The sequence below is a fragment of the Neurospora tetraspora genome (assembly GCF_033439725.1).
Source record: "Neurospora tetraspora strain CBS 560.94 chromosome Unknown B0H65scaffold_5, whole genome shotgun sequence".
Lineage (NCBI taxonomy): Eukaryota > Fungi > Ascomycota > Sordariomycetes > Sordariales > Sordariaceae > Neurospora > Neurospora tetraspora.
In genome coordinates, this window is record NW_026944387.1 from 3,962,271 (window position 1) to 3,975,466 (window position 13,196).

General features: G+C 52.3%; 4 protein-coding genes across 4 annotated transcripts; 2 read left to right on the forward strand and 2 right to left on the reverse strand.

Annotated features, from left to right (window-relative positions):
* Positions 1–76: 76 nt before the first annotated feature.
* On the forward strand, positions 77–2,387 carry B0H65DRAFT_590125 (uncharacterized protein; the record flags this gene model as incomplete). The annotated part of the gene is made up of 2 exons (XM_062831058.1): positions 77–600; positions 665–2,387. 2 exons carry the CDS (start codon positions 77–79, stop codon positions 2,064–2,066), a joined length of 1,926 nt encoding a protein of 641 aa, XP_062681003.1. The 3' UTR covers positions 2,067–2,387.
* Positions 2,388–2,760: 373 nt separating this feature from the next.
* Positions 2,761–5,524, reverse strand: B0H65DRAFT_590126 (Cupredoxin; the record flags this gene model as incomplete). The annotated part of the gene is made up of 10 exons (XM_062831059.1): positions 2,761–3,273; positions 3,365–3,421; positions 3,489–3,929; positions 3,981–4,184; positions 4,224–4,365; positions 4,434–4,571; positions 4,628–4,709; positions 4,778–4,856; positions 4,923–5,062; positions 5,407–5,524. 10 exons carry the CDS (start codon positions 5,522–5,524, stop codon positions 2,884–2,886), a joined length of 1,791 nt encoding a protein of 596 aa, XP_062681004.1. The 3' UTR covers positions 2,761–2,883.
* Positions 5,525–10,043: 4,519 nt separating this feature from the next.
* Positions 10,044–10,711, forward strand: B0H65DRAFT_550379 (uncharacterized protein; the record flags this gene model as incomplete). Its single annotated transcript, XM_062829730.1, has 2 exons — positions 10,044–10,618; positions 10,675–10,711. 2 exons carry the CDS (start codon positions 10,044–10,046, stop codon positions 10,709–10,711), a joined length of 612 nt encoding a protein of 203 aa, XP_062681005.1.
* A 206-nt stretch (positions 10,712–10,917) lies between these two features.
* On the reverse strand, positions 10,918–12,681 carry B0H65DRAFT_510134 (uncharacterized protein; the record flags this gene model as incomplete). Its single annotated transcript, XM_062828369.1, has 5 exons — positions 10,918–11,082; positions 11,204–11,573; positions 11,932–12,351; positions 12,416–12,508; positions 12,665–12,681. The coding sequence occupies 5 exons, from the start codon at positions 12,679–12,681 to the stop codon at positions 10,918–10,920; spliced, it is 1,065 nt and encodes a 354-aa protein (XP_062681006.1).
* Positions 12,682–13,196: the final 515 nt, after the last annotated feature.

Consider the following 13,196-nt stretch of genomic DNA (forward strand, 5'->3'; position numbering starts at 1 on the left):
TGTGGTCACTTTTTATCATACTTCCGCATCTCTTTTCTTCACACCTGGTTGTTCTTTGATACCCAAATTCCTGACAATGGCGGGCATCCTCGAAAGCGTGCCGACCATCATCACGACTGCAATAGCCGCAAAAGGCATCGTTGAGGCCATCGTTGAACTCGCCCAAGATGCGAAGAAGATCGGAAAGCAGATGCGAGCTGATGCTTTGCCTTTTCGAGCATTTGGGGATTTGATCGAGACGGCCCAGTACTCGATCAAATTCCGCCTCCCCCAAGACAACTCAGCAGTCATCTCGTATATGCGTGATCGACAGGTTTTGGACAACATGGAACAAGAAGCAATCGACTTGAACAACGATATCAAGGAGCAAAAGGATAAGATCAGGAGACTGCAATCGAATTTCGGAGACCAAGCGAACTACGCTCTTCGCTTCTATGCCGCCCACAGATGGAAGAATACCAGGAAGCCAAAGCTCGCGCTTCTCCTACCGAGAATGGAACAGCTGAAGTCGACTTTGCAGCTGATTATCGCCGTTATCCAACTTGAAGTGCTCTCTCGGAACGGAGGTGCTTCTCAAGGCAGATCCAGGCTCGATGAGATGTGAGTGCCACCTAGTTCGACCAGCCAAGTCTCCCATGTCTCTGGGGCTAACCCATCTTTCCAGCGAGGAGCTCAGGCAGCTCATAGGGAAACACATCGAAGCTATTGGCCAACTTCGAGAAGACTTCGCGGAGCAGACAGGAATGAACGGCGAGCGTGACTCGGCCACAGGGATCTGCTACCTCGCATACACTGTGGCTAAGACAGGCAGAGTTCCTCGTAGCGAACCCCGTATTAGGTTCGACTTCTCTCAGTTGAAAGAACGGCCGATCCTGAGCGATGATACCCTCCACTGGAATCCTCCACCAAGCAACTTGCCAGCGGGTACTCCCATCTGTCCTCATTGCTATCGAAACACGGGCAAAACGAACGGCAATGCCTCAAACCTGGGTACTTCGACCCGCGGTACCTCAAACCGCAATGCCTCGAACCGCATTCCCTCGAGCCGGAATACCTCGCATGGTAGCTCCAGACAGACAGAAAGGGACTTGCCTCCATTACCACAAGAGCCTCCTCGCCCGCAACAGCCAGCAGCTTTACCTCCCCAGCAGGAGATTCGAGTTGTGGCTCCCGTTTCCGACGACACAAGTTCCATCTACGGAGACCATGAACCTCAGCATGTTGTGACACAGCCACAGCCGAAGGAACCGGAGCTGCCGGCCCCACAATTCAACGCCAATCCGGAGCGTGCGCCGGAGGCGGAATCGACGAACCCCGGCATCGTCATCGAGCCTCCCCCAGCACAGGATCCTCTCCCGGAACAACTCCCAGAGCCACAGCCAGAGCCAGAGATAGGACCAGTTCCGAAAACAAACTCGGACTCCGGCCCAGCTGAAGCTCCCCCACATCCTCCATCCTCATTCCCCTACAACGTCCCCGACATCCCCCTAATTGACGGCCAAGTGCCTCCTCAATCTCGGAGTCCTTCCCTCTATCCAGAATCGGATCACGATCTTGTCCCGGATGTGACAAGCGAAACCAACGGGACGCTGCTCGAAGCCCCCGCCCCTTGGGTGACTCGCTCAAGGCGCCCAACCGCCGAACGCCTCCCACCGGTAATTACATCCGTCGAGATCCTCAACCACAAGAACCAATGGCACAGCATGCAAGTGCACCTAGACACCTCCTTGTACATCCCCAACCGACACGAAGCAGGCCGTAAAGAGGTCCACTACTACGGAATCGTTTCGCTGCGCACGCTGATCGACGAGTTGGGATGGCCTGAGGAGACGTTGCTAGAGGATCCGAGGTTCGTGGAGATTCCCAATGGGAAGAAGTTCAACTGGAATTTGGAAAGGCATGAAGGCGTTGGAAGAGTGATGTTGACTTGGAGAGTCGACCAGTCGGACGATGAGTGGGCGAATGCGGTGGTGCCGAAAATGACGAGGGAGTGCATTGTTTCGAGAGAAGATCCTTGTGAGCAGGGTGTGGTTTTGAAGGCGATGCCTGCGGCTCAGAATGCTTAGGCTGAAGAGGACAGGGAGTTGGTGAAGGGGAAGTGAGGTTTCTTTGTTATGATCCGGAAGGTGAAATTAACTTGGGGAGAAAGAGAAAGGAAGAGGTGACACGTTGATCGAAAGTTCGGTGACGAAAAGTCGGGAGGGTTTTGTGTTTTTTTCTTGCTGGATGAGCTCACGGGCACTAGACCTCAGTGCCAATCCACGGCCGTCTTTCCTTTGTCATTTCTCTTTTGATGCTGTTAACTCACTTGTCATCCCATCGTCGCGGTGGTGGGCTCGAAGTGAATCCTGGGAGATTGATTGAACGGAGACTTCTTTCGAGAAAAGGCAGTCTTAGCCCAGCCATTTGTCATGGTGACTCGGGCAAAGCTGACAGCCAGCGAAGCCATGGGCAGTGCTAGGTTATGAACGGAAGGCGCTTTCCATTCTCGCCAATAACAAAGAGTGAAAGTCCATCGATGCGTTGGGCTTAAACTACGTAGCTGCCCAATTGGATACCGCCCGTGAGTTTGGAGTCCAGTGGAAGGACCGCACCCCGACTCATCTCACAGACGTGCATTTACCTGAACATTGCACTTGCCACCTGGCGCCAATGAAATGTCCCTGAGGTTGCCGTGCTATGAATCCGGACCGGCGCGTGGTTACTCGGCTCTGCCTCAGCGACTTTACGTTTCGCTTTTAATGCCCACACCCTGGTGCTGCAGTTTCGAATCATCTTTGTATTACTTATCCAACCTACCAAGTACCCAACAACAAGAAGAGAATACACAAGAAGAAAAACCCTCCACCTCCCTCTCAGCCCACCGCAACTTCACCACTCAACTCAAATGCCCGAATCAATCTTCCTCATCTTAAATCCCGGGTCCTTATTAGCATAATCCCCCCAATCATCACACTTCATCCTCAACTCCGGCATCAAATTCGGCATCACCGAGTTGATCAGATCGGCCCTTTCAAGGAACTGGACACTGAGTCCCTGGCTCATGTGCCAAGGGATATGGCAGTGGAACACCCACGAACCGGGGTTGTGGCCGGCCTCAAAAGCGATCACAAGCCAACCGAAGGGCGGGAGGACCGTGGTATCGCGCCGCGTGGGGTTGTCGAACTTGAGATGGGGACCGTCAACGGCAGGGTCAAAGACGATGGGACGACCGGGGTCGACGAGTGGGTTGGCGACGAAACGGGAACGGCCGAGGATTAGGAAGTCGTGGCCCTGTGCGTGGAAGGGTTGATGTTAGTTCGGAATTTGGTAGTTGGTACAGCCGAGATGCAGGAGCAAGGGAGGAGGGAACAGGAGAACTCACGTGGAGATGCATGGGATGCGGCGCGGGAGAGTTGTTTTGGATTACCCAGAAGGACCACTGTTTCCCACGTTAGCTCCGGATCGTCAATGCAAGGGACACGGTGGTGCATGATAAGGGAACAAACCTTGGCAGCTTCTGGCAGCTTGATAATGTTCGCTTGTCTCGGAAACGTAAAGTTCCCTTCGACGACGTACTCCAACGTCGGCTTCTCCCACTGGACATCGATGGCCGAGCCATCAACCGCCCAAAGCACCTTGGAGATGCCCTTGTTCACCTCTTTCACGTCAAGGGTCACAGCCAGGGTATCCACCTTGGTGTTGGTGAAGTCTGCCTTTGGCGCCGTCCTCGAGGTTAGGGGCTTAGCAGTGACTTCGTCCTCGCAGAACTGTTCGATTGCAGGCAGGCCGATGTTGGTGGGCAATCTGGTCTCGTCGGCGCCTTCGTATGAGACAATGGCAGCTGGGTGAGGGTTGAGCGATGCGCCGCAAAGGGGAGTCGAAGACAGAGTTGCGTTGAGCCAGTAGCTGTCCACCTCTTGGTCCGCCTTGATAACGACATCATAACGCTGTCCAACGGTGAGGTAAAGCTAGTGGACCAGGTACGGCTCAACGGGGACAAAGTCCGTCTCAATAACCGTCATGTTGTGACCAACGATCGAAACAACAAATGTGTTATCGGCAGAGGTGTTGACCAACCTGAGACGATGACGCTTGTTCTTTGTGAACTTCAATCTCGCATATTCGCCTCCAGTTCCGTTGGGTGCGACGTTCATGCCGTTGAAGAGGATGTTGTTACTCGGCGGAGGAGAGCCAGGGACACCCTTGACAAACGGGTCGTTGGGGTCCATCATTCAGTCTACAATATGCTCAGCGGAGTCATAGTACCAGTCGCTGATAGGGAAGACGCCGAGGTCGGTATCGTACGGGTAGGAGGAAGGACCGTTGATCTGGATCGGGCCAACGATGCCATTGGCATATTGCGAGGAGATGTGCGAGTGGTACCTGGAAACAGATCATGATCAGCGGATATGTTGACGCCTCCAGGAGTCCAGTGGCACATGTGGACGAACCAGGAAGTTCCATGCTGAGTTGCCAGGAACGAGTAGATCCTGCTGTCACCGGGAGGGATGGGACACTCGGTAACTCCAGCCACGCCATCTTGGCTGTTGCTGTTCAGCTGGTGGAAACCATGCCAGTGCATGGACGTGCTGAAAGAATTGTCAGTATCAGTGGCTCGTACTGCAGTTGGAAGGACGGAACTGACCCGTTGACCTTAAGCCTGTTCGTGACTGTGACCTCGATCCTGTCGCCCCAGTCCGCCTTGATGAGTGGACCTGGGTACCCGCCTATTCGACCTCGTGTTAGAAGGCGGTTGAGCATTGGGAGAATTGGAGGCACGTTGGCTGTATCTCACCATTGATGAGCATGGCTCCCTTCTTGATGTGACCATCTGGGCCAACCCATTCATCCACTTCGGTGATTTCCAAGTCGAACTGTAGTGCCTAGTGTCAGCATGTGGGAGCCTTTGCCAATCTTGAACAAACTTCGGGAAGTCTTACTTTCCGTGTAACCCCAGTGACGGGCCATTCGTTTTCGTAGTCCGTGTTGACGTTGAACCGGGATGTCCAACAAGCACGGTTGCACTCATGGTTGCAGCTTGGAGCGGCACCAACGAAGCCGAGCAGGGGCAACAAGCCGCCTAGAAGGGGAAACAAACGTATACTGATATTAAAATAGGGTGTTGGGGATGATACAACGAGTGACTAGTTGGTGATGTGAAAGGGGATCAACGAGTGTAAAAAGGGGGTTCCTGGATGGTTAGTAGAACACACAACGACAACACCCAACCGACGAGGACGATGCAAGAGACAATTTTCCCAGAACAAAGGAATCGTGACAGACTGACAGAGCCAGACGCGAGCAGTTGTATATACCGGTCGGTATATACGGACTCGGCAATGTTTACATGGCGACTGGCATGCTCCCTTAATTGGGTTGTTGTGAATCAACGGCTTAGGACACGGGTGGCTGGCATGCAAGGACAAAGCTGAGCCGCCGCATCTCCCCAGTCCCCCGGATCTGGGATCTCGCACATGATGGTCGGAAACCCAGCGGGTAGACGGCAGATGTAGACCCAGATCGACACCATTGTTCGAGACATGACGATAGCTTTGACCTCCCCCGGCGGTCATCACAATTTCGATGTTGATGAGGGTTAGGGTCAAAGCTGTGAAAAAGCCATTACTTAATTGACTGATCAGAAAGATGAGAGAAGGGCGGCTGCACTAGCGGCGCCCCTCGCATGGCCATGAAGTGATCAAGTACGATATCCGAGGGCCGTGGCAGACAACATGAGGTGTGAACGTCGAGAAACGATGGGCTAGGGCGACGGCGATGCTGTGGTATGGCTACCAGCGGACTCTGGCTTGGGAGAAGCGAAATCGGCACAAGAGTCGGGTAGTACCGCGAACGGACAATCGCAAACAGTTCTTCAGCCAGCCTTCATCGACAGAAGACCTGATGCCAGAATGTTCGAAGGCAGTTGGTAGAGATGGATGCCGCGCAGTCGGAATTTTGGGGAAATTCGTGAACAGACTGGAATGTAAAAACACCGTTCGCGAAAAGGTGCTGAAAGCAACATCCGACAGTCCGGACATCGATGTCGGGATTGGGCGCACGGGCCATGTGTGAAATCACCAACACCCATCGACGACACTGCACCAAACTTCGGCTTTGGATTCGGTCTATTGGGAGTCATCCCTGGGAAGATATGTTGATTCAAAAGAGAGAGTGGTAGATACAAATGAGAAGGAAGATGAATGTTGTGCGCTGTTTCTCGAACTCGTTGTTGACGCATTCAATGTCGGCGGCTTCTTTTTTCGGGAACGGATGAAGCAAGGGAGAGAATTGTGGAAGACATGAGGTGAATTAAAAGCAGATGCGCACGGATCAGGATTCGCTCGCTCTGACAGGTGCCAATGCACCCACTGCAGCAAATGACAGTGACCAGCGGGTGCCCCGCACTAGCTGCAGGGGCAGCGAACTGTTAGGGCGTGTTTGGATGCTCTGAAATGGCCCTCTGAAGTGGGTGTTCTGAAATAGCTTGTCAGAAGTATTGCACGGGCCTTTCTGAAATATCTGAAATTCTGATTTTGGTTCAGAAACGTTCTTGGGCCTGAATGTTGGCTCTGAAATTCGAGGATTTGATGAAATTTGATTGGATGCATCTCAAAGAGTGGGGCCAGAATTTCAGAACGGGGATTTTGAAAAGATTTCAGAACCAAAACGTTCAGAGCGCTTCCAAACAGCACTCTAAAAAGACAATTTCAGAACAGTAACGTTCAGAGCGCTTCCAAACAGCACTCTGAAAAAACCGGGTCTGAACATTTAAGAGCCCAATTTCAGAGCATCCAAACACGCCCTTAGCGTCTAGAAGCAGTGACGCCTGACACGGGCCAATTCCCAACAGCAAGCGAGTCTCGATTTCGCAACATCGAAACTCCAACTTTCCACGTTCGAAACATACCTATTGACCGCGTGTCAACCATTACAAGACCCTTTGCTTGTGAGCCAAGCTCTGGACATACCTGAGCACCACAGAACATCGCCATGGCCTGCGACAGATGCTCACCGGCCTCACACGACCAACAAAGCAGACAACGGCTGAGTGTAACTCAACCCTAACCCCACGTGAATGCGTCCAGTAACATGGTTCAAACTCCTCGGGTATTGTCGACAAGTATAGACATATCTCTAGTGCATGTAGGTATACTGGCATCTCCCCACGATCCATTAACCATTTCCGAAGTGTCAATTTTGTGAACTGCTTTGAACTTCTCTTATCCGACCGATGTCCACTCAAAGATGGCCTTTCTGTTCCCAAAGAATGACACCAACCACCCGGCCGTGTCCTGCAAGTCTGTAACCAACATCAGTCCGTACACATCCCGAGTCATGTAATTGTACACGGAAAGATGTCGGGTCGTTGTGAGGCTTTCTTCGTGAGTTCCGCATCCTGTGATCCAAGACGACCCAACAAGTGTTGGATGCTCATAACAGTCTCCTCGTATCTGAGCCGGTGAAAGAAAGATAGGTTGAGTATCATACAGATGATACTATGTGGTACCGTCTTAGTCCTGGCCTCTGCTTGTTAGTTGCTATCAGCCTTCACAAAGCACTTGAGGACATTGTGGCTCTTGAAGACTATAAAGTCTAGGCGATATCACTCCACCAGGTTTCCATCCTCAACCTCACCAGAACCCAAGCTGCACTCTTTGTTAACTTATCATTTGTTCATAATCCCTGTCCGTGTCACAATGGCAGGCAGTCAGTCTGGAAGCTCGCAAGCTGACTCAAGTCAGTCCGAAATGTCGCTAGGGGAGCGCATTGCCGATCTGGCGTTCAGCTGGCAAACTATACACGAGTTCCTGAGTGACTCTCCGCAGAGTGTTAAGGAAAAGTACAAGGCGCGTGGATTCGAGTTGTACTTTTACGAATCGTTCAACGGCTTACCCGAGCCCGCTGATGACGCGGCGGCAACGTTCTCATTCAAGGCTCATTATCCCGGTGACGAGAACAAGGCGACTGAGGTTCTCACGAAAAGTCACGAGGCACTCAGACCTCACCTTGAGGCCGCCTCTGATGCTTGTTACGCAGGTAATTTATACCCTGGCTACTGGTCACCGACTAAAGGTCTGAACACCTCTTCATCCAATGCTGACGATATTCCCTGCCCTAGCCAACGACGCTTTGAAGAAGTTGTTGAGGGATATTAGTAATAGGCCTGAAGATCGTGTAAGTTAGCCGATTGCGAAGAACAGGACAAGGCCCGACTGACTCAATATTGCTGTCCAGTATAATGAAGCTGTCGGGGATGTATCGACGGTGCTCATCAATGTTAGCAAGCTCCACAGGCACCTGGCTGAAGTAAAGGAGATCATGAAGAGAGATGGCCACGAGCGGTACCTGCAGGAGGAGGAATAAAGGACTCATAGTTGTCTTTTTTCAGACTTCCAGATCCTGAAAGGAATGTTGAAGAATGGAGGCTAGGACGCTGGGTTATGGGCTACCTTAGTACGGAAGTGTACTTGGGGAGTGAGTCCTGTTCACAGTCTTTACTGGAGATTTTCATTCGTTGAAGGGGCCCCTTTTTGTTTTCACCGAACTCCACGGGCTAGCATAGCGGGCCTGCATATGCTAGCCATCGTGGGTACCTGTCATTCATTCATACATTTCTTTAGTTATTAGCTCCGTTTCTTTGAGAATTTCAAGTCATGGACCATGTTAACTCACTGTCATTGACTTTCTGCGAAATGCCAATGCCTGGCTGACAACCGTGAAAAGTTATGTCTTCCGCCTTGCACCCAAGTTTCCCCCAAAAAGGTGACTTGATCTCAAAACCGATGATGATTTCCGATGTTTTACTTCCATTAGACCTAGCAGCCGCATTAGCACACCTGAAGGTTGGCTTCAATCATGTATGAGATCGAGATCGACCCGAACATAGGGCATTGGGGGCGTAAGCGCAGATAAAACCCAATCAATCCTGAATGCACTTTTTCACGAAGTTTAAGCAGCACCATAATCAATCCAGTGGCCAACCGTAGCACTTGCCGGCTGATGAAATGAGGTAACACGGCCCGACTGGTTGGTGAAGTGTTTCCCGTTGCAGGAAACAATGTTGCACGACGGCACGGAAGAGGTCTCCAAGGTTGCACAGGTATTTCCGTCTGACAGCTGCGGCAAAGGGAATGTCCCCCTGATCGTAAAGTTGTTGATGGAGTGACGTCTTGGCTGGGAGCTTTGCATTGGGGCTGTTTGCTTAGTTTCCCGATGTTTTGGCGGTTCGTTTGCGTGCATATCGCTGATTCGCCACCTACATGCATGCACCTGAACGTCCGTCCACCCCTACCGTTGAAATGACTACCAACGAACGGTATTTCATTGCCGAGCTTGTCTCCAGGAAGGAACACCACCTTTTTGATGAATATCTAGAGAGATAACAATATAGACAATTCGAAAAAAAGTGCAAAAAACAAGTGTGGTATGGTCCGTTTTGGATTCGAACCAATATCTTCCTCAAGGACCTCAGTCAGAAGTGGAATCATTCCACCTCAGGGATGTTGCCTTTTACACCACCGAACCAACCACGGAAAGGTGGCCGGGTAAGGGGATTTATGTACCCCAATGGCACCTTTCCGCATGCGGCATACGCACACTACAAGTAGACGCCGAGTCGCAAACCTTTACGTCATACACACAAGGGCAGATTCCCTGCCTTTCCGCCTGGACAAAACACCATGATCCTCCCATGGCGACCATTTTGATCATTCTCCAGTTGCCGATTTCCTGCCCCTTGCGACAAAGTTCCGACAGTGTCAGCCGTGATGTGGTCACTCGCGCACCACCCGCCTCTACACAAATTCTCTGCAGTAATCCATTGGCGATGGAGTTTCTACACCATCATGCCCCGCATCGACCGATCTGTCGTCGTCAATAATCCGCCATCATCTCCAGTCGCCATGGCTTAAATAACAATCGGCCACACCCAGTCCTCCAGTACTGAAGCTGGCTACCGGCGACCTCGACATCTCATAAACAATTTTTCGAGAGACCGAGGCGCATCTACTTTTTTAGCGCCCTGTTACCCTCGACGAAATCATCACGACCGTCTCTTGACCATGTCTACCACGCGCTTCCTCCCCTTCCCCGACCCCAAGACAGTCGGCTTCCTCGACCTGCCCCTCGAGATCCGCATCTTCATCTATCGCGAAGTCGTCGTCCAGCCCGACACCGTCGAGTTAAGCCGCAGTCGACCCGTATTCGAGTGTCTTCTAGATGACGACACCACAGCCATTCTCTCCCTCAACCAACAAACAAGAGCCGAAGCTCTTGACGTCTTCTACTCCGAAAACACCTTCCGTATTGTCGCCGAAGAAGATAACGAAGATCTCCTGAGCATACTTCCCCAAGCCGACCGCCTACCGATTCGACGCCTGGAGTTGACGCACCCAGTTATTGCTTCTTCGCCGTCGAATACGATGTTATACAGGTCGGATGTGGGCAACAAGGCATGGATGTCCGTCCTCTCGAACCTCAAGAGCCTCTGCATCATTGTTGTTCAGCCATCCCAATTGCCGGTATACGAAGAGATTGTGGCAAAGGAGAATGGGGAGGAGCGCAACACCATGATCTCGTTGGGTGACATCAAGAGCTTCTATTCGCAGCTCGTGTCGCAGTCATTGGAGAGTTCCAGGTATGCTTGGCTTCTTTACTCCGTCCGCGTATATCACTTGCTGACCTTGACGGTAGATCTACGCTCGTCTCGATGTTAACACTGAGGATCTAACTCATGTTACTGGAGCACCAACATGAGGAATGTTGCGAGAATGCAGTATGTAATATGTACTATGCCATCAATGTCTTTGTCCTCCATTGCTATGTACAGCCCACCCAGACACCTTCGTTCCCATCTAACACGCACATCGTCACACAGGACCGAAATCACGGCCCCCATTACGACCGCATTCCACCACTTTACAAGCACTGCGAGTATCAGTCGTTCTGCTTCTTGCAAGTCGACCCCGAAGCAGACGTCGTGCACCCGGTATACCCTTTACCACCACACTGTCCCCACTTCGCAACAGTGCAACTACCACCACCGTTACCTGTACCCGGCGTCGTCGGGTGCGTCGGGGTAGTACCGCTTCCCGTTCCCGGCTGCGGGCCCATGATCGGCATGGCACCCGGCAACTCAGTCAACCGCCCATCAATATTCTCCGCGACCTTCTGCTTCTGGGAGCACTGGTTGGCCTGCGCAATGGTCGGCCTCTTTGAGGACGCCATCGCAAGTATCACAGTTGGCGTTCATCGCCCGCTGCAGCGCATCGCCCTTCCAGCCGAAGACATAGTCACCGTGCGTGCCGTAGCCGGTGAAGTCACCATAGCTCCAGACGAACGGCTGGCTGCCGTCCTCAGACCAGATGCTCTTGTCGTTGAAGGGCCTGGTGTCCCAGATGACCTCGTAGAAGAGCTGGGGGATCTTGACGGGGTGGGACGCCGGGCCGGGGCCATTGGTTTCGAACGTGCCGCTGGAGGGGTAGGCAACGTACGAGGAGTGGTCGGCGGAGTCCAAGTTCTTGCCGTCCCAACAGGTGGGGAAGAGCACGTTGGCCATGATGCCCTCCTTGCAGATGCGGTTGGGCACAGCGCTTGAAACAACTCACCTCACGTAACTCGACTCAACTCAACTCAACTCAACTCGACTCAACTTGGCGGTTTTGGCTGGAGCTGCAACTCGACTTGGGACCCTCGAGTTGAGTTGAGTAAGTTGCCAAACGGTGGGGCCATACAAAATACCTATCCCCCATCCGGGGACCCCTTTTGGAATCCGGTCCCCGGGCAATTTTACTTCCAAAAAAAAATTCTGCCGGCCTGCTAAGAAGGCGGCCAACTCGCCGACTCAACTCGACTCAACTCAACTCGAGGTCTCGAGTTGACCCACTCAACTAACTCGAACCCCCGAGTTGAGTCGAGTTGAGTTATTTCAAGCGCTGGTTGGGCATGGACTTGGTCTCGCCCGTGCGGGTGTCGAGCGCGTCCAGGCAGGTGAAGCTCAGCTGGCGGCACTGGTTGGCGGCCGTCTCGTTGCGGATAAAGGGGTTGCCGACGATCTTGCGGAAGCCGGGCTGGAAGACGGTTGCCTTGGACCCATCCCAAGGAGCGGTGTAGTAGACGGACATGCCGCCGCCACGGGCACCGTCGAAGAGCACGTTGGGACGCTGGGCGGCCCGGTTGAAGATGCCGTTACGGGCGCGGAAGAAGAGCGTGGCGGTCCAATAGTTGGAGAAATCCTCGGAGAACTCGCAGGTGGTGCAGGTAGACTCTTGGGCAATGTCGTGGCGGCTGTGGTCCATGGTGATGTTGAAGGAGTTGCCGCCCACGATTTGGTGAAGATGGGGAGACTGGGAGGAGCCAGGGAAGACGATACTGGGGAGAGAGTATGTCAGTGATTGGGTTCAGGCGTATGAGAGGGCTTGGCTGAGTAGCTCACGGATCCAGACGCTCAGTGACGAGCTCAGAGCAAGTGAAGCGCAGGAGAGCATCAGCGCCACGGGCGCCGATGGCTAGAGCCGCCGCAAGCAGGCTTGATTGACGCATTTTGATGGTTCTGAGTGATCGACAGTGGTGGTTGACAAAGACTGTAGCAAAGAGGTCTCCTTCTCGTACTGTGAGAGGACATGACTTGAGGATGATCCACGGGATTGGCGGATTAGCGGTCGATCATAGAAACACTCTCAACAGGGCGGCGCTGGCCATCTTTATCCTCAACGAGGACTTCCTGCCAAGCATACCGCTGTCTATAGTTGGCCATGAACCACTCGAACAACTATCTGTCGAAGTGAACGGAGTGAACGTAGACAAGGCACAAGAGAGTGGTGGTGAACTTATTGATTGAAGAAGAAAGAGAGCAAAGAGAAAGAGAGGGAAACCCTCGATATATATATATATAAGGATGTGAAACGATACGAGTAAGAATCTATATAAGGATCGAAATGTATCTTGTTTAATACTCCCCCTCGAGCCAAAAGCCGAAAACGAAGTTCTCTTCTTCCAAGTACTGTGAAAGCGTGATCCTACAAGTGATAAGACAACAAGACTAGAAGCCACAAATCAAAGTAATATTAAGTGTAAGGAGGAAAAGGAAGCTGTCAAACGAGGGCATCACGGTTCTGGACATATAAGTCAGAACTGCCACTCGTTCCCGCCTTCCCTTTCCGTACGGTCTTATCGATAAGAACATGAGCCTCTTTCCATCCGATGTGTTATGGTGC